At 41.4% G+C, this 20,373-nt stretch overlaps 1 protein-coding gene and 1 long non-coding RNA gene across 4 annotated transcripts; one reads left to right on the top strand and one right to left on the bottom strand.

The window, feature by feature from the left end:
- Window positions 1-1,233: 1,233 nt before the first annotated feature.
- On the top strand, window positions 1,234-3,775 carry LOC125011596. Its single transcript, XR_007113208.1, has 2 exons — window positions 1,234-2,728; window positions 3,018-3,775. It is a non-coding gene; the product is annotated as an uncharacterized LOC125011596 (long non-coding RNA).
- Window positions 3,447-20,278, bottom strand: LOC125011592 (MLX interacting protein). Of its 3 annotated transcripts, none has more exons than XM_047590795.1 (17): window positions 18,809-20,278; window positions 15,342-15,448; window positions 14,954-15,039; window positions 14,699-14,788; window positions 14,580-14,621; window positions 13,650-13,890; window positions 13,331-13,420; window positions 13,063-13,157; window positions 11,340-11,922; window positions 10,950-11,053; window positions 10,742-10,847; window positions 10,538-10,647; window positions 10,288-10,395; window positions 10,069-10,196; window positions 8,366-8,489; window positions 6,838-6,967; window positions 3,447-5,605 (listed from the first exon to the last, which is right to left on the bottom strand). In XM_047590795.1, exons 1-17 carry the CDS (start codon window positions 19,129-19,131, stop codon window positions 5,499-5,501), a joined length of 2,574 nt encoding a protein of 857 aa, XP_047446751.1. In that variant the 5' UTR covers window positions 19,132-20,278; the 3' UTR covers window positions 3,447-5,498. The 3 variants fall into 3 exon arrangements, with proteins under 3 accessions (XP_047446751.1, XP_047446752.1, XP_047446753.1); XM_047590796.1 differs by having other exon boundaries at window positions 10,950-11,041; XM_047590797.1 differs by having other exon boundaries at window positions 13,650-13,821.
- Window positions 20,279-20,373: the final 95 nt, after the last annotated feature.

Here is a 20,373-nt window from a genome sequence, read left to right as displayed (position 1 = left end):
CATTTGAAGACGCATGACGCATGTGTCACATGTGACCCCATAGTCCAGATTAGATTTGAATGCAAACTCTGCATGATATTATGAAGGTCATGACGTAGAGTAGAGACCTGGACTGGCTGGGGGCTTCACCGTAAGCATGAGCTTGGTGTCTCATGCTTACGGTGAAGCCCCCAGCCAATCCAGTGGAAGGCCATTATTGGCCCTTATAGTACTTTTATACTATAATAATAGACACGTTCTGTCTGTGTCTGTCTGGGTTTTCCAGCCCCACTTGGTCATGACCTCCATAATATCATGCGCTCCCTAGGGCCTCTTCAGACTTTACATCTTCTTCTTGCATTAAGATTTGATCAGTTCTATTGGATCACATGTGACCATCTTTAGGTGTGGTCAGACCTGATATTAACATGCGTCTCCAAATGCTCCCCCTGATTTCATCTCAGTTTCGTGCCCTGACACCAGACATCATCTGGGGTCCAGTAGAATATTTTAACATCTGTTGTCTCTACCTGATCTCTACTGCTGCTCCAGAACCAAGAACAGCTCTGTTTTATGTGTGTGCGTCATGACTTGGCCACGCACTCACAACTTAATATTTATTGATCTCCACCCCTGATGTTAGTGAATGAATGAGGCAAAACGCTGCTTATGTAGGAGAAACTCTGTTGAGTGTAGACATACTGTGTTTCTATAAGCAGGAATTCTGCTGTGACCTGGAGGTCAATCTTGTGTGGAGGCCGGAGACAGTTCACCACCTGCTGTTGGAGCTACAGGACTCATTCTCTCTCATTTTACCTGATGTTTAAGAACAAAGTATCTGGAAAGTTTGATGTACAGTGGTGTGTTTTAAGCTTAACATGGCCTCTTTATTCAGTCATAATTTATTTTACATGTAATATGTCAGGTGAAGCATCAGTTAAATGTTAGGGGCCCGTTAAGTCCTTCACACTGCTACCTAATCCCAAAACCTTAATCCTGGATTTAAGACCAAATGCTGGCCTTTTAACAGGGATATGAAATTATGAGGATCCACTGAGAGTGAAGCAAACCCCACACGTGTGTTCTGTATATAAACTCACACCAGAAAGAAAGTGGTTTAATTTTTATTCATTTCTTTATTTATTTTGAAAGGTACACCAATAGCAGGTCAAACATGACATTTCACATCCAATCCAGTATAAAATTATACAATTATGCAATGTGTTTGCCTTGAAGTAGCAATGTCTGACAACATTAAAGATTATTTAATGAAGGAGTAGTGGCACTTTTAATTAATATGTCACTATTTCCATTATTTCACGTGATCATCTTCATGTCTGTGTTAGCGTTTGCATTTTGTTGATAATTGAAACATATACCATACAGAGCAATAAAAAGAGGGAGAGTTTACAATCTGCCTTCAATCAGCCTTTTGCATCTACTTGAGTAAAACTAGTCACTTAATTCAGATCTAATCTAGTCTGCTGTAGGCATGTTACGGTACGTGTAGGTTTTTCTAGACCAGATATTCCTAAGAGGGAACCCCCAGAAACCTCTTTTCTGTGACTACCACGCTCTGAGGAAAATATTGACAAGTTGATCTTTATCTAAGAAATATCCGAATAAAAGTGACCCAGCTACTATGGATCAGAATAGTATCACACCACAGTCTGCTTGTGACTAAAGTCTGCCACAGTAATGGATCTCCGCGCTGGTAAGTAGAAGCGATTTTAGATGCTTTTTTTTTTTTTTTTTAGAGATCCTCGAGCACCCCAAACATTTAATGTACACTAACATTAATTATTATTAAGAACTATGCTACTACTACTAATAACAGTGCATTTATTACGATTTTCGGACATGATCTTAGTGCGTTTTATTTAAACCATTTAAAACTTTGCAAGTTTAAACGCGTTACCTGACGCATGGTGCGCACACGTGGGTCTTGTCAATTAGTCTCGTTGCTTTCAGTAGAGAGGACGGTGTGGCCGTCCCTATTTAAAAACCAATCTCTTTCCCGGTGCAGGCCAGCAGCAATGCAGAAAGATGCGCTGGGTCGTTGCGAGAGTTTTTTTAAAAAAAAAAAATACTTTATATGAAACCTCTTATGTCAGGGGTCCGCACTGGTCCAATATTCAGTTTAAACTGTTAAATGGATCAGTGCATGCCTCTTACTGGGAGGTAGACTCTGTGTGTTTTGGTTCTTACGTCGCTGAGCTTCTCAGTCAACCAGTATTTGGTACATCCGAGAAAACAAACCAAAGCTGACAGAACACAAAGTTTGTGGCAGGAAGATCGAGAGGAAGATAGCCAAACCAGAGAGAGGATGCAGGGTGATAGTCGATTATCAATCACGTTTTACAAAGGCTCAAATTACCAAACGTAATTAATTATTATTGTGGCATTACAGTAATGCAGGCTATTAATGGGTGCATGTTATTTTTGATAGGGGCTGTGGTAGGGTACGGCTCACGATCCCGCTTCTGTTATTCAAACAACCGGTCCCACCACATGTCAGATATCAGATACTCAGAAGTTGCGCAACACTGAAACCCGCTAGTAAAGATTGCAGCTCAGTCCTCTGCGCTTGTGCTTGTGCTTCAGTCTAATCCATTTTCAATTTCCAGTTTCTATCGTCGTCTACCTGTGCCTGCTCACTGCCCGATCAGACTGCCGACCTGCAGAGGGACCAAAACAGAGGGTGCTGCAGGACATAGACGAGATCATCGTGGATGCACTGAAATATTTCGTAAGTAGCCCGACACTCATAAGAAACACAGCTTTTTATGACTAGGTTACGTTTTTTTTTTGTCGGCTTTTAAGAGTGCTTTCACTGGCATTAGGGATGTTACATCCACAGGTCATGCAGCGAAGCAGGATTAAGAATTTAATAAAACTTTTTGTCATTTCAAGCGCAAAAAAAAAAAAAGTTGTTTAGTTCAGTCTTGCAAAGCTGGTTATAACTTGTGTAACACCGAAATAGTAGGCTTTCACTTACCTACTGACAGCTACTAATCGTATTTTTCTTTATCCTGCAGGATTCACCCATTCTACCTGTCAACATTTCCTGTGCGTACCTGAATGCGACGGAGGCGCTCTGGCCACACCAGCCCGCCGGCAAGGACCTCTCCTCCTACGTCTGCGTTATGAAGCAAATCTCCCGCTGGATCCCTGCGCTGAGCGAAGACCTGATGGAGGCCAGCCAGTACGCTGAAGACTTAGCCGGTGAACTTCCAGGAACATACACTCCAGAAACGAACTGTAGTCTACCTGAGTTTAAAAAAATGTCCGAGCGCGCCCTGGCCGCCAAGTGCCTGCTCCAGCGTGTGCAAATACGACTCAAGGAAACTCCTGTTTAACATACTTATTTATTTAAAGCACACTTAAGTTATTTATTTATATATTTTATATGGTTGAGAACCTGTTATTTATTTAATATTAAATAAAAGTGAAAAGACACTGAAAAGTTCGTCTTTGTTGCGTTTATTGTGATTCAGAATCAGTTAAGGCATTTTTTAAAATATTAGCCTACATGTTTCATGTAGACATTTGGGAACTTATGAAGAGAACACAAAAAAAAAATAAACACAAAAAAAACTCATATGCAGCATATGAAAATATATTTTCTTCTTAAAACAAACAAAATCCTTAACGCGGGGAGAATCAACAAAGGCAGATCTGATATAGACTTGCTGCTGTCAGACATCATCTGGCTAAAACCACACTCACAGAAACGGTATAAATCTCTCAGCTCTGGTGTGACAAACACGGTGAAATCAATGGATGAGAGTGGGGGGAAAAAACAATGAAATTATGAAACGTCAGATGCTAAACTGCAGCAGAACACTGTTGCTTTTGTCATGCTGTCAAGCTTTGAAGCGGTTAAAGCCACAGCTGCACTCAGAGGTGCACTGAACTTTGATTTGCAACACAACATAAGGTTGTGGAATTGTAAAAGAGTTATTTTGTTGTTTTTGTTTTTTTTTTTAATGACAGTTTTTTCTGTCTCATGGTATTTTGAGCAGCCTATACACTGACAGGTAAATCACAATGTAGAAAAGGAAAGTCTCCCATTAAAGAAACTTGCAATTCACAATAAAAACTGCGCACCCGCCCCTCCCTCCCCAAAAAAGGATGCACATTTGTCAAATAAAAATTGTGCATTGTTACGTAAACTCAGCCGTTCTACAAAAAAAAGGAAGCAAAATTCTGCCTGAGGAGTGCTGAACCTCAAATAATAATAACAACAACAACAACAACAATAACAATATAACAAAAGACAAATCAGCCTGCCATGATCACAGGTAAGGACACTTTGACCTTAAGGCTGACGTGTGCCAAACAAGCCAACCACCACCTGCATGGTATCTCATTCTCAAGTTGCCAACAGATCGGAGTGGTCCGTCCAACATTATGTCAGTAACACAACTAATAAGGTGTACAGCTGGATGAACTAGTCTACGCCATGGCTTTTCGTGTGTTTCTGTGTCTTCCTCCTGAATTAGTGTAACCTGTACCCTTACGAACACGTCTTTACTGCTGAGAAGGAACCCGGCTTGATTTGTTCACAAATGAGTTTAAGATAATTAGCCCTGAGCGACTAACACAGAACAGAACAGAACAGACCCCTGTTGATCTTTTAACACTGTACATGTGAATATCGTATATATAATATGTATAATCTGTACTAATATTTCAGGTATGCTCCCTATGAGGGCTATGAAGTAATATCGCTCCACCGCGCTGTGATCTGCTCCGTAGAAACTCATTTTGTGTAACAGATCTAAGATGAGTGTGATTTGCAGTTAGGCAGAGGATCAACATGGACGGATAAAAACAAAAAAACACCAGGAAACAACTATAGTTAACTGGCAAAAACAGAAAAAAAAAAACATTCACCTGAGTAAATGAAGAAAATAGCTCACATCCTTCTGGCATTGATTAGACACGAGTGTTCAACATGTTTCAGGCGATCCCTTGCACCCTGGTAGGAGACCTTTCTGCCCCCCAACCCCCCGGTCGAAAAACAAACAAAACAAAACAAAAAAGTCATATCCACGCACTTTACACATCCAGGAGAGGACACACAATTAACATTCACTCAATATTTCCCTTTTTGACACAATGTTGTGACTTTGCATCATTTACATCATTTACATCTAAATATATATTGTTGTTCAAGAGATAAACCACAAGTACCGGCTTCCGAAAGGTATTAGAAGATTGTCACCTGAAGGAGATGAGGGTAGTAGCAGTAGTTAATCCAACGATGAAAGCCGTTTTTGCACCACCGCTGGGCTCGGCGAGCGCTCCCTGCGAAGAATCAATGTACAAAAGAGCAAACGCACACGTGCCCTAGTCTGCATCGATCTTCAATTTGTGCACCCGTGGAAGACTTGGTGATCTCTCTGAGAGGCTTTAAGGAAAACTAGTGATATGTTGTTGTTGTTTTTTTTTTGCCCCTGATAAAAAAGTTCATTGGGTTCGTTGGGTGACCTCAGCCGCTGATGAGGGCGAGGCTAAAGATCTGTGTGTGTGACGGACTGGATGGCTTCTTCAGGAAGCAGGGATGGATCACTGAGAATGGACGTGGTTGTGCTCAGCTGGCGAAGGGTACTAAGCACCACTGGAAAAAACAAAAAACAAAAAAAACACGTGAATGAGCATAACCAGACTGTAACACAACACGGTACACTAAAGCCCACGGTCTCGCCAAGGATCATATATTAACTGCTTGATTTGCATTGCTTTAAACCTGCGTCAAACCTGCACAACAGGGAGGTGACCCTTTGTATGGTGGCGTTCCGACTGGTCTGCTGACCACCGACAAAATAAATAAATAAATAAAGAGAACTCTGGTGAAAACATTTTTTTTCAGCGTTTGTTGATATCAGTTTTGTTGCTTAATGTTTTTTTTTTCTATATGAACGTATGTTTTTCTAAGCGTGTGGAGTCATTTTCCTGGTGGTGGCTGTTTTGTAGTATTTTATCTTTATTTATCTAAACGTGGGGTTGATTACAAGGATTAAAGAACCAAAGCTGTGGGACGTGTGATGGACTCTGCGCAGTCTTCAGTCTCGTCCTTAGTGAGTTTGTCCCTTGGCATCGCAAAAGAAAGTTTTGGATGATTTCAGTGCTATTGTGTAAAAAGAAGCTAGTTTTCTATTTAACTTTTCCATATCTGCTGCATTTACCACAAACTGCAAGGACTCTGTATGTTATGTTGACGATTGGGGATTTTTAAAAAAATTTTTTTTGTAAATATGCCAATGTATGCAAAAGATTTCCCTGCCGGACACAGATTTGACTCAGTGAATTTGAGGGGAGAGTCCCACTACACATGGAATAAAAAACTGGAGTGATAACCTTTATTTTTCACGGTTTTCTACAGAGGCACGGGCCCGCCCTCCATCAAGCTTAAACTGTGACTGAATGATAGCAATCTTTTGACGTCACTTTACACTATCAGATCCACAAATCGCTTAATTCAGACTTTGGAGGGAAGACCTACTGCTCCGACCCAGTGGGAGGTGAAAAAATATTATTAGCGGAAAGTGTGATCATTACTGCTGGAGTGAGAGTGTGTATTATTAAAAACATTAGAAGCATTGTTGAATTTCCTGTGGTGGCAAGGCTGAAACAGGAAAAAGGCAAAAAAACACAGATAGTGACAGATAAAAAGCAGAAAATGATGAGTAAATGAAATACTGATAACTGCCTGCAGTTGGAAGGAAGCCCAATGGGGACTGCAAAAAAATCCAAAACTGCAGAGTAAGTGGAGTGTTCATGTACAATCCCTTTTGATTTGCGCGTGAACCCCCGCGTGTGTGTTTGCAAGAAAAGCAGCGTTTTGCTTACTCGGTCTGAGCGCCGGAAGGGAGCAATGACGATCAAGCCATTGAAGAGTGGTTTGACACAGCTCTGCTCTGCTCGCCGTCGACACCATCCCGTTGAATGACTCGAAGAGCGGTTTGATGATGATGCTGAACTACAATGCAGCACGGTCAAGGATCGATACAAAGTCGATACAAAGTGAGACAAACGCATTAAAACTTATGTAAAAGTATGAGAACTAAATGAATCCCTGCATTGTTTTGGCGTAAGAGGCGTAAGACAAGAAGTTCACAAAGGAACCCTTCTCATTTCCTCATCTCTTTCACTTTCCCACATTTTCACCATAAGTTGCTTTAAATTCATTGTAAATCCGTCTCTCTGCTTTGAGGCTATTTATCATGCAACCCTCCTCCTCCCCGTCTCCACTGGTAGTCCTTCTTCCTCCACCACCAACAGCATCTGTATTCCTGGACCCCTGTCTCCACTTTCCTTCGCCCCCATGATACCGTTGCTCCTCTGAATTTAACCGCCAAAATACTTGTGTTTAAACAATAAATGTACATTCTGCATTCCCACTTGATCTCTCCATCACCAGTGGCCCGTAGAGGAACAGACGGCCCCGCCTGTTTGGGTCTCAGTTCGCTATGATTCAGTTGTGTGAGCTTTTCTATATTATGTCCACATTTGCTGTAGTGCAGGTCTGGACAAACCACACTTTGTCGACCATACATGTGTTTTGTAACTGAGGGTATGCGCTGACATCACAGCCGCCTGGGACCACGTCCCCCTGAGTGGCAAAAAACACAGTGACATGTAACAGCGAGACTTGGAAAATGTGGATTATCGATCAAATGAAGGGAAAACTGGACTCGACAACGAGCGGATTAGCCTCGGTTTCAGTTGGTTTCATGACATTTCAATATGATAAATGAAGCTAAATAAAAGATGCTACCTCTAAGAGCTTTACGTTAGCTTAACGTTAGCCGTATAAGACTGTAGCGTCTGAACGGACATGAAAAGGATGATGAGGAGTGATCACAAATATTCCATTTATTGTTTTATTTTTGCTTATTCTTAAAACTGAAATAGTTACCGTCGACCTTAACTAAGCTAAAACAACAACATCGACAAACGTATCTGGCAGCTCTCCAGAACGTGACTTCAGAAGTAACTTAAGGTAAGACTTCATCAAAAAAATACGGTATAAATTAACATCACCTGACACTAAATGTGAACCACAACACCAGATTTCAGTGCCTGGGTGCCAGCGATCCACTTACATCTCTTTTCTTTGGCTGGTATCTCTGACTGCTTTTCAAATCTGTTGGTACAGTCCATCGCACAACAGCTCTTCCCCATTTTTTTAAATTAACTTTACAATTTAGAAGCTATTAAAGCCTTTGATTCAAAATAATGCTGCTAATCTCCATGTTCAACTGTCACTTTATGCCACTCAGCGGTTGTAACCACGGAAACTTCCGCTCGCTGTGATGTCACGTTCATACGCTCTATAAGCAGCTAATGGTGTTAGCGCGAACACATTGAAGGATACAATCCAGAACTTCCAGTCCTGAAGAGTGCGGTTCTTCACGTATTCACTGAACTTCTCTTGCATGTGGTCGACGCGATGCCGCCTCACGGGCACTCCTGTCGCAGGCAGCTGCTCCTGACAAAAGCTTTGGATGAGGAGAGAGAGAACACAAATTGTGTGTATATAATGAGAGGAGTCACAAATACATATGTGTATATGTACATACACGGCCTATAAAAAGTATTCACCTGATGTTTTCTCCTTTTATTGCTTTTACAAATAAAATCATGACCCAACACAATTTGACTTTTTAGACAATAAATAAATAAATAAAAACTCCTTAATGTCGAAACTGAAAACTGATTTTTATAAAGTAACGTCCATTAATTAAAACTAATAGTGCAAAATACATGATTGCATAAATATTCACCCTCTTCAAGTTAATATTTAGTAGATGCGCCTTAGGCTGCAACCGCAGCATTGAGTCTGTGTGGATACTTGTCAATCAGGTTTGTATTTTTTCTTGCAAAACTGCTCAAGCAAGCGAGTCAGGTTGCTCTGAGATCAGGCGTGAACAGATCTTTTCAAGTCCTGCCACAAATTCTCTATCGGACTGAGGTGTGGGCTTTGACTCGGCCACTCCAGAACATCCACATGGTGATCTTCAAACAGTTTTTGTGTAGTTTTTGCCGTATGCTTTGGGTCGTTGTCTTGTTGGAAAACATATCTTCTCCCAAGATGGAGCTCTGTTGTAGACAGAATCAGATTGTCTTCCAGGATTTGGCTAATATGATGCTGCATTCATTTTCCCCTCTACCTTAACAAGCCTTCCAGGACCTGCTGCTGAGACGCATCCCTGCAGCGTGATGCTGCCACCACCATGCTTTACAGTGGGGATGGTGTGTTTATGGTGGTGTGGAGGGGCTGGTCGGTTGCCTAGTCTGACAGCCAAAAAGCTCAATTTTTGTCTCATTTTTGTACCAAAGAACATTCCTCTAGTTGACCGTGGAGCCTCTCACGTGCTTTTGGCTGAACTTGAGTCGGGCTTTGATATGAGCCTTTTTCAACAGTTGTTTTTTTTGTTTTTTTTGCCACTCTCCCATACAGCTTTGACTGGTGAAGAACTTGGGCAACAGTTGTGGCACCTCAACCACTGAAGCTTTTAACTCCTTCAGAGTGGTCGCAGGTGTCTTGGTGGCCTCCCTCACCGGTCTCCTTTTTGCCCGGTCACTCAGTTTGGGAGGACGTCCAGCTCTAGGCAGATTTACACAGGTGCCGTACTCTTTCCATTTCTTTATGATGGATTTAACTGAACTGAACAGGGAATGTTCAGTGAGTTGCTAATTTTTTTGTAGCCATCCCCCGACTTCCACTTTTCAATAATCTTCTCCCTGAGTTGCTACTACAGCCACTTAAGACACACTCACTGCACTTGGGTGATCTCCAGCAGACTACCAGCATTCGTGAACCGGGCGTCAGCTGAATTAGGTCTATCACTTTAAAGGGGGTGAATATTTATGCAATCATATTTTCTTCATTATAAGTTTTAATTAACTGATATCACTTTGTAAAAATCAGTTTTCACTTGGACATGAAATAGTTGTTTTTTGTTTTTTGTTAATAAAAAAAAAAAAAAAACACTAAACAACGTGATTTCATTTATAAAAGCAATAATAATATATGTGTGTGTGTGTGTGTGTGTGTGTGTGTGCGTTTTATCATACTTGATGGAAGTGTTGAGGTCCTCTATCTCCTCCCGTAGTCTCTTGACCTCTTCCTGAATCTGCTGCCTCTCCTGCTGGAGCTTTCCAATGTGCTCCACTGTCTTCTGTAATGTGACTGCATTACTGATCTAAACGCACAAAATACAGTACATGTAATCAGATTCACAATCACACTTTGCACAAACATACCCAGGTCTAATTATGGATACACACACTTACATTTGATTGTGCCTTTAGGGTGGGAACCAGGTTACAGAGCGTCTTAAAGCCAATGTTGATGTTTGAGCGTCTCTTCTGCTCAGCAGATATGTGAGTTGTCCTTCGGCCCTGCAATGAGTGAAAATATGACACAGATGTATATTAATAAAAAAAAAAGAGAGAGAGAGAGAAAGCTCTACTTCAATAGTGACATATAGAAGATAATCCTTTAATGAGTGTTAAAAAAAACAAAACATTATCACACACTAACCTGATTGTGCTCATTCTTTATAAGAGCTGTGCTGCTGATTATTGACTGGGGACTAGGAACTTGATCTAACCCACATGGGGATCCTTGTCCAGATCCTGGTTGACTGTGAACTGAAAAGACACATTTTATTTTATGTTATTTTTTTTTTTAAGACATGACGGGCTTTGTAGTTTGACATGCTTTCTGATTAGGGTGAATTCTCACCAACTGTAGAGGAAGCTTTCTGATTTTTGCGGCTGGAAGAGTACGACTTTTCTTTGATCGACTGGGGAGATTTCTGCGTCTGAGGCAAAACGTGAAATCCAGAAGCCTGAGGAAAGACAGTGAAGACGACATGTAAAATGAAATGAAACGTATTTCCCTGCACACTTAACAAAACAAAACATTAGTGAGGAGGACGCTGAAAACATACCGCTGCAAGATGAGAAGGTGCGATGACCATACTAGTGTTAGAGACGTCTGCTTTCAGGGGTGTCGGTGTGACTATCACAGCATTGGCATGACCTGGGAAAGGGGCTGCGAAGATTTATGCGCACGTACGCTCAGAAATAAGTTCATCATTTTTGACATCTGGTCATTTATTCAAAAAGATTTAGCAGGGTATAGCACTACTGCAAATGACTTCATTACGAGTGGTGTTGAGGCTACAGTGGTTCAGATCATTATGATCGTCAGTCAGCATGACTGAACTAGTAAGACTTGAGCGCTATCGTGTGGTAATCAAATGACACTCTCAACATTTTCTTCTATAATAAATAAACCGAGATGTTGAGTTTAAAAAAAAATCAAAAAAATCACCGACCTGTGAGGATGAGGTGGGAGGAGGGAAGGGGGTTCGCAGGAGCAATCCTTTGCATGGGCCGGGATTTGTTGGGACCGGATGACGGAAAAGGGCGAGGCAGGGCAAAGGTCTGAGGGTGCTGGACAGGCATGGAGGGTAACGGAGCCAGGGGTTGAAGTTGGGAAGGAAGAGGCGGTGGCGGTTGGGGGGATATGGAGCTATAGTCTGAGCTGTGGCTGAAGGTGGTGACCGTGTCGTTGACGGTGGAGGAGGCCGTGTGTGTGATCACGGACGGTGAAACAGCCTCATCCAGAGCTGAGCTGTTGTCTAAGGGAGAGGGAACCATGGATCCTGCAGAGACCATGTCCTGACCTGGAAGGCACTGCACCAGAGGGTCGTGCGATAGCGGCTGAGAGGAAACTACTGCTGCTTGATCGCCGGTCGCCACCTGTCCGGGAAACAGGGGCATATAGTTCTGTACATAGGAAGCATCACCGCCGCCACCTGTTGGACTGGTCTGACTGGCCATTTGAGAGGGGATGGGAAGGGGGCCAGAGGGAGTGATGTGGTTGCTTGAGAGCTGCATGGAGGGCATTAACTGAGCCTGGCAAGGGACGACAAAAGGTTGGAAACAAATACACTTAGTTATGTCTTATAATGCAGTATGATAAAGAACAGACACATGACAGCAGGAACTTTTCAATCTGACAAAACGAGCTGTCATACTAGATATTTTACATCAGGGGCCTTCAACGTTTTTCAGGTCAAGGACCCCAAACCGATGGAGAGATTCACAAGGCTACTATATGTGTTCTATATTAAACTCGGCCTACTGCTATTTATAAATATACATTATTATAATTTTGCATTCAGTATTAATAGGTATTTAAAGAAATTACAAAAATACAATAAATATAAAAGAGTCTAATCAACTAAAGATTATGGACCCCCTTGCAGTACCTCTGCAGACCCCCTAGAGGTTGCAGACCACCTGTTGAAGACCAATGTTCTACAGCTTTTAATGTTTTCTTTACACGTCAGCATGTTTCTCATTATTAAACGAAAGTGCAACACAGATGACTAAAACAAATCTGTCTCAGAACAGCTCTATTTATACTTTTTAATTCACCTGACACAATATTAATATATTTTAAGTGTTACTGCCTTCAGAGGCACATAAACATTTAATGTCTCATTTCTGTAAATTGCCTCATTTATCCAGTGGTTTACAGAGGTGTGTGCAATTTACTACTTCTTGTAATTAAATTGGGTGATGACCCAAAATTCAAATAATTATTGTTGGTCATTGATCATTATTAAGACTTTGCTGTAGCTGAAGTGCACCTCCCCAGAAATCTAACTATGCGCCGCAAGAGACAAGTTGATTGTTTTGGATCAATAAAGATAAAACACATCGAGACAGGAAAGGTTAACCGAGGAGGTTCGTAGATACAGTCGTATAACTTGTGTTCGGAGAAAGTTTCCGCCGCCAAGTTTCTGTGTCCTCCGCCACTGGCGTCCGCCACAGGAATATACATTTAATGTTAATCACTTTGTGCGAGTCGTGAACGAAAAATTCTCCATAAATCAAGTTTAGTAATATTATTAGGTTACATATTTTGTGGAACTACATCAGGAAAGAAAGGTGGCAGAGGATGTGGTGAAAACTGTCACAAAAAAAAAAAAAAAAACCCTCTCTTGATAGTGGTGTGTGTTAGGGACTGAGCCTTGAGTCGGTGTTTACCTGTGACTGAGTACTGCTGCTGGGTAGTGGGGTGACAGATGATGGAGTGGGAGAAACAGAGGGGAAGACGGGCTGACGGAGGCTGTGAAATAAGTCTGGAACAAGAGTCTCTATGTTAGCTGGAGGTTAGTAAAACCACACTACGTTTTAAGCTAAGCCAACTGCTGTAGTAGAGTTACTAGAACATGTGCGCTTGATTTCCTGCACAGTGTGAACTATTAGTTTGTGTATAACGCTTCTGCCGCTATGGGTGATGCCTTGCTGCTACCTTGTAGTGGATCAAAGGAGTCCATGAAGTCTAGGTTGGGCTGTAAGGGGATGAGTCCTGGTTGGATCATGTCTGCATTCCCTGCATGAGCTGTTGAAGATGGAAACACGTGTAGAGGGAGCAGAGGGGACGACGTGACAGTATTAATTGCATAATTGCTTATAGTCTCAAGCAGACATTACACAGGGATGCTGCATAATTTAAAGTAGTTTGTGAACAAATAGTAAACAGTTTAGCTAAAATGAACTATTAAATAAAAATATAACGGTGGGAAGATTGGGAAGACCCTGCTGTCTTCATAAAATATCTCTTTTCTCACCAATTTCCCTTGGATTGGGCCAGGCTATGGGCTGGTGCGAGGCCAACGTAGAGAACAATGTGTCTGAAAACTCAGACATCAGAACGTCCATGTCGAAGAGCGGGTCCATCTCCATGGGGGCGGGCGCTTCATAATGCCTACGAGGCCCGCGGCGCGCCGCACTCTCTTCATCCTGATAAAAGGAGACACGGAGCATGTCTGGAGAGACTTCCCCAAACAGCGAAAACTGCTCCGCTGGCCCCTTTGAGTATCCAAAATGTAACCAGCAAGCCAGTTAATGACAAACGCATGCAGTGCTGTGTACAGCCCACAAAGGATGACTCTAATGTAAGTCATGCACTAGGTCTTGAAATGATTCTTTATTTACGTGCACAGTACTGCACAAACGTTTTGAGAACTCTGCAGCATTGAGCAACGACTCAAGACACACAGCTACTGTCCTGCAACAGACAGAGCCCTGATCTCAACATCACCCACTCAGCCTGGGGTTATATAAAGAGACAGAGGACATCCACAGAGAAACTGTAGTACGTCCTTTGAGATGCTTGGAGAAAAAAAATAAAACTGTGCAGTGGTACAAAGAAAAACTGGTGCAGTTTCATAAGTTTGCTCATGCAGGGTTTGACAAATTCTATTCTTATTCTTCTGGCTTTGTCCATAGTGCAGGAAACGTTTGCACAGTACTGTGTGTATATAATGTACAATTACAAGCTGGCACTTAAGAGTCATCCCGACTTTTGTCCACTTACAAGATTAGATGTAAGTGGACAGAAGTACTTAGTGTGCACAGTGAAAATAATTAATTAAAAAGCAAAGACTTATTCTGAATGTGACAGGGTTAGCATGTGTTATTTTCATGAGTATTAACTTCTGCTCAATCAGATGTTCACAGTAATAATCATGTTCAAACTTAAGCTTATACTTGCATACCGTAAGTAAGCTTGAAAGGTCGTCATCCTTGTGCTTTTGTAGCTATAAAAAAAAAAAAAAAAATAGTGTGAGCTACGTAGGGAACAGGATTGTGTCTATAACAATTGGAAAAACTGTACCCTTTTCTTAAAATATGTCCTCCACTTGTGATATTCTCGTATGACAATTTCAATTCTTCTTTTCCAGCATTTCCCCTCTGTGGCAACGGCCTGCAGAAGAAAGAGTGAGACGGGAACTGAACTAAAAGTACACCGCACAAAGGAAGGAAATGGCAAAGGAAACACGAAACTAAAGGACAAGTGTTAGAGAGACAACGGGACAAAACAACAACAAAGTCCCTGTTACTGTCGGTTACTTCTCACAATGATCGTCACCTCTGCAGGACGATGGACATCCAGCTCCATGCTTCCATCCAGGGGTGTCACAAAATGACAAACAGGATTCTCCCTTCTTTCCACATCTGTGTGTAAAAAAACAACAACACACAACTGAAGTTACACAAATCCTATTTTTTCCCCCATCAAATTACATTTACAGTAATTTATAAAACTGAACATTATGCAAACTGTAGCTTCACCAGGTCCTGAAAACACGAAACACAGACTGAACTCAATGGTCACTCCTCGTACAAAGCTTGACCCCGTTTGCAATAGTTTATGATTTTACAGATAAAGTTTCAAGGACACGCCTTCATTAAATTCAACTCACTTTACTAAATACCAAATAATGGAAACCAAAGGAAAGACAACGCAGCGCTCTTACATTGCATATACCAGGCTCTCCATATGGCGTTGTTGAGTCGGATCTTGTCTCTCCAAAGCAGCTTTAGACCTTTGAAGTTCTTCCATTTGGGAGACACCAACTTACCGCTGCAAAGATGAGACATTTATCAAGTTCTGCTTAACAAATACAAGTTTAACTTGTATAAGCAAATCCCCGTCGTCTCAGCAACAATCAAACGATCCCTTGGCTATAGTTTGTGTTACTCTCACAACGGACTTTTGTTTGATCGTAAATCTGTTCCGCGCAGCTTTAAACCTTTGACACCAGCAGGAAGAAATGTCACTTTATAAACAGTTTTGGACTAAATACTGAGATTTGATCATGTCCCCAAGCCTCAAAATACCAAACAGTGATGCCTGTGCCACTGAGTCAGTGTCCATCATTCAATAAAATGTCAGAAAGCAGAGCATGAAGGTGTCAATTAAACATGTGAAAGCATTAAAACAAAGTATACACACACTTTACCTGTAACATAACCAGCAGACAAACTACAGTCCAACATTTAAAAAGGTACAAGTCACCTTGACGAGCACATCAAGAAACAAAACAAGCAAAGCAAACAGTAGACGTATCAGCAGTTACCACTCTAATATGGACACGAGGACTCACAGGAACCAAGAAGGAACATCACACAACTGTGTTACAACTACAAGACGTTGGAGAAAGAGTCTGTTCAGTATCAGTGAGCATCACCAAATATTTTTATACCCTGGAGAGTCAAACAGGCAATAATAAATAGCAGAGCCGACTCAAAGCAGGCTGCTGGAGATCCACTGTCAAACAATGTTTTTCAAAACCCAAACGGATTAGCTGACAGTTTCCTTCGTTCCATCCTTCCTGTCTTGCTTCTTTTACAGCCCGTCTTTCCGTCAGGCCTTTTTTTTTTTGTCCTGTCATCATTACATTGAGTGCTTACTGTATGAGTCTTGAGTGTCACAATGAGTACGTCACTGTAAGTGAGAGCATTGAACAGAGGCAAAACTTCAGATCCACCATTGTTCTCGTTCTGAATTTAAAAAAAAAGGTAAATATAATATATAATAAAAATTTAAAATATATATTCAACCTCATTCCTGTAGTAGCCTGTGTCTCATTGCCATAGAGGTGTTCATTTTAAGTTAATAAATGGAGAAAACAGTGATTTACTTTTAAATGCATGAGCATTAAGTTGTTAATCATCTTAAACTGTTAACTGTTAATCATCTTAAATTTGTGACGGCAGTAACTCTTTTATATTTTATGAGATAGTGATTCCTGAAAAACACCCCCCCACCCCCGCCGCTGCCGAGGCTCTTTTGCGTAACATATCCCTTACGTCTCTTTATAGAATGAATGACAACAACAGAACACTAGGAGCTCTATAAATAGTCTTCCAATTTAGGGCCATTCGCAAAGTCAGAGGAGCAGCTGGCAGCAACGCTACAAACAATCGACAGAAAAAACAAAAAAAAACAAGTAACGCGGTTCTACTCAGGTACATTAAAATTTGACTTTCATGTGGACCTGCTTTAAAACTGCCATGTAAACAATCCTGGTTTTAGTTTGTCTTTTTAGAATCATGTGCTGCATTTTGATCACATCTATTAAACTATCAGTGATAGGACAATCGTATCAATGGCATTAAATAATCAGACTATCTAGTTCTAAAGTGATGTGGAAAAAAACTCTCCTGATTTAGGATTAACAAATAATCCATTAAAAATTACAGTTTGTGACATTAGATGAGAGCTGAGGCGCCTATAACGGTTCTGTCAATTTTAAGGACACGTGTAATCCTAAAACATCAGCCTCGAGGAACCAAGTCCACCAAACACAGTGTGTTTGTGTGTACAGTTTTAATGGGTGTAAATTGGTGCTTGCTTTTCCATGTTTCACATAATTTGCAGATTGAATAATTTTATAATCATGCAGAAATATAGGAATAAGGAATAAGTAACATCCACATAGAACAGCAGGAGGTCTCGGAGCACATATTGCCCACAGCATCACTCTGCCTCCACTCGCGTGTCTTCTCCCCATCCTGGTGCCTTGAGTTCCCCAGATTAGTGTTGCATTTGGCCATTTACATGATTTTAAACAACAATGTGATGCATCAGACCAGGCTCTACTCTTTCACTGCTCCCCATGGTCCACTTTTGAAGTTCACATGCCCACTATCGGCAGCAAGGACCCAGTCTAGTCCTGGTTAAAGTCGTCCAAATCTGCACATTTTTCCTGGTTCTTTCCCTCCTTAAGGAAATAATGTTCACTTACTGTCTAATATATCCACTGACAGGCCATGATAACCGGGCAGCATTCAGGTGGCCATAATGTTATGGCTGATGGTATATATTTGTGAATGCAACTCTTTTAATGCATATTATTGTGAAGTGGTTTGAGCTGCATGGTACATGTCAAATTAAGTTTATTATTATATCATATTATCATTATAAGACCTTAGACCCCAGGATAACGTTGCAGAAAACTTTCCCTGAGGCATCAAAAGAAGTATTTAACTGCATATCAGCAGCTCGGCAGGAACATTGCGCAATTTATAAGCCGTGATGACTCTCTTGGTGCATTTCCACCCTTGATCCCACAAGGGAGGAACTGTACCTGCCAGTGTTTGCTAACATCTATCAATTATTTCTTCTCCTCTCATAAAAGAAAGATTATGTCACTCCTTGCTCAGTTCTCCAGGCAGCTTATCTTGGACCAAAACCAAAATTTCTCTGACTGTTGTTTTGAACGGTTTGATTTACACAATTATCAAAAGGGACTTTTTTTCTTTTTCGTGAATGCACCATTGCAAAATATACTCCCTCACCAAAACGCTAGTGAAAACAAGTAGATCATCTGCTCTAAAAACCTCCTTCGTGACTTTATGTCGAAAATGTGCAAGAAAAGTGGTAATTTAACGAACTCATTTGTGAATTAAAACACAAAAGTGTTTCTGTTTTTCAGCTTAGCCCACTGACTAAAATGGATTTGTCAAAGCAATGGAAACAGCACAAAACAACACAGTTCACCACCAGTTCAATACGACAGACCACATCCTCTGTGACAAACACGTAAATTAACAGCTCTTTGGTTATTTTAAACAAGTGCCGAGTACCGTAACCTCCGTGAAGCTATATTAGATGTTCACTAGTTTACCTAATGAACTGGCAAATGAGTGTATGTTTAAATGGGTTCCACCTTGATCAGCTACACAGATAAAAGAGTGCCAAAGCACTATCTGATAATGACACATACCATAATATATCCCTTACCTTACCTTACCTTATAAGGAACTTATTATTTTTTTTACCAGTGCTACTTTCACTGCTGCACTAAACCCCCCACAGATCAAGAGTGGTCAAGCAGGAAGTTACACAAAGAGGGGACTCGTGACTACACGTTGACAGAGCCCAGTGAGCTGGGTGAAAGTGTAAGTGAGTGCACAGGTGAGGTGTGTGATAACTCACCTATAGGCAAGGGTCATACACTCGAACAGTTTAGTCAGTGACGCGTCTATGGAGAGGTGCGACGTGCTCGCCTTGCCGAAGTGATACGTCTGACAGGTCTGTTTGTTTACAGTGTCGAAGTCGTAGCCTTTCTTCGGGGGGTGCTCGATGTGGGGCGAGGACACCATGAAGTGTCCGCTGTGGATGATTTGGGACTCCAGCCCGTCCACCCTCCTCAGCCCCAGGTGAGTCTCCTCCGCGTCCGAGTCGTCGTCCTGCTCCTGCTTTATAGTCGCCGGTGGGCGACGGTATTTCTGCCTCAGAGACATCTCAATAGCAGACATGTCGGTAAACTCACCACCAGACAAATAGCTAACGTTAGCCAACAAGCTAGGACAATACGACTGTCATCTCATTAGGCTCGTGAACGCCGCTGGAAAACGTGGGCTTGACTGTTAAAGTGTGCAAACTTCCTGCCGTGGAGTCGCAGCTCTGGCTTGACTCATTTTGAAGCCCACGGACGCTGTTTAATGGTCCAAGTAAACTTGTTGTCTCGCTAGACAGTTGACGTAGCTACGAGTCGCAGCGGCCAGCTGACAAGAAGAAACACTCCTCTGTGTCCGGAGCCGGAAGTTCCTGTGTAGAGGCGTCTCTGATTGGTCCGAGTCAGAGCCCCGCCCACCCGACCACTCAAGGTCGCCCCCAGGCCACGCATGTTTATGTAGCAGACTACAAATTGAACTCGATGTACGCTCAATTACCAGTTTATTTGTCATATAAGGCTTCAATACGGACGCTGTCCTCTGTAGAGTTATTGAGCTGTACTGATATTATATCGGTACATGTTTCTATTATATCGACAACGTTTCTTTAAACAGCAGAAACACTTTAGAGTTCATTTAGTTCAGTTTATTAAACTACATCCAAAGTAATCATACATTTGAACAGTTCATCATGCGGGATTGTTATATTACAGTCAATTCGTTTTCACTAGTCTAATATTTTGTCAAGTGGACGTTAGTCAAAATGATCAACATGTAATTTTTTTTTTCCATTTTATTTTTATTAGGAGTCACGTGTCAACAATGTTGTATACAAACATCTTCACTACTCATTTTGACCCTTGCAGATAAACTTAGCATTCCAAATAAATATTTAGTTTTAATACTTACAGTTGAGTACACAACCCGAAAAAGAAGTTCATCCCAGTTAAACTTAATGTCTGTTCCAAATATAGTCACTAGTTCTTCTCGATCTTCTGCCAGCAAAAAAAGTTATTTTTAGACAGGCCCAAAACAAGTGGTAATGACTGGCTTCCTGGGAACAGCATAAACCTCAACAGCTGGAGGAACCTGAAGTAACCAATGCAGAACCAATGTATTAAGCACCTATGAGACATTTCCACCCAACTTCCACCATACTAATGTAAACTGCTTACACAGTATTGTATGTACATATATTATACTATAACTAAAATATCTTTCATATCTGTTTCTAGGTGAGGAAGGACAAATATCTATCTATCTATCTATCTATCTATCTATCTATCTATCTATCTATCTATCTATCTATCTATCTATCTATCT

The sequence above is a fragment of the Mugil cephalus genome, chromosome 8, assembly GCF_022458985.1.
Source record: "Mugil cephalus isolate CIBA_MC_2020 chromosome 8, CIBA_Mcephalus_1.1, whole genome shotgun sequence".
NCBI classification, from domain to species: Eukaryota; Metazoa; Chordata; class Actinopteri; order Mugiliformes; family Mugilidae; genus Mugil; species Mugil cephalus.
Note: the sequence above shows the minus strand (reverse complement) of the source record. Positions and strands in the feature narration are given on the sequence as shown.

What these genes read in the sequence shown, in the direction of transcription:
- LOC125011592 (XM_047590795.1), bottom strand. Translation starts at nt 19,131, where the DNA reads ATGTCTGCTATTGAGATGTCTCTGAGGCAGAAATACCGTCGCCCACCG. An exon ending in TAAAGAATGAGCACAATCAG is followed by an intron (nt 10,396 to 10,537) that starts GTTAGTGTGTGA and finishes CACTCATTGCAG; the next exon opens with GGCCGAAGGACAACTCACAT. An exon ending in CCTTCCGGCGCTCAGACCGA is followed by an intron (nt 5,606 to 6,837) that starts GTAAGCAAAACG and finishes TGTTTTTTCCAG; the next exon opens with TGGTGCTTAGTACCCTTCGC.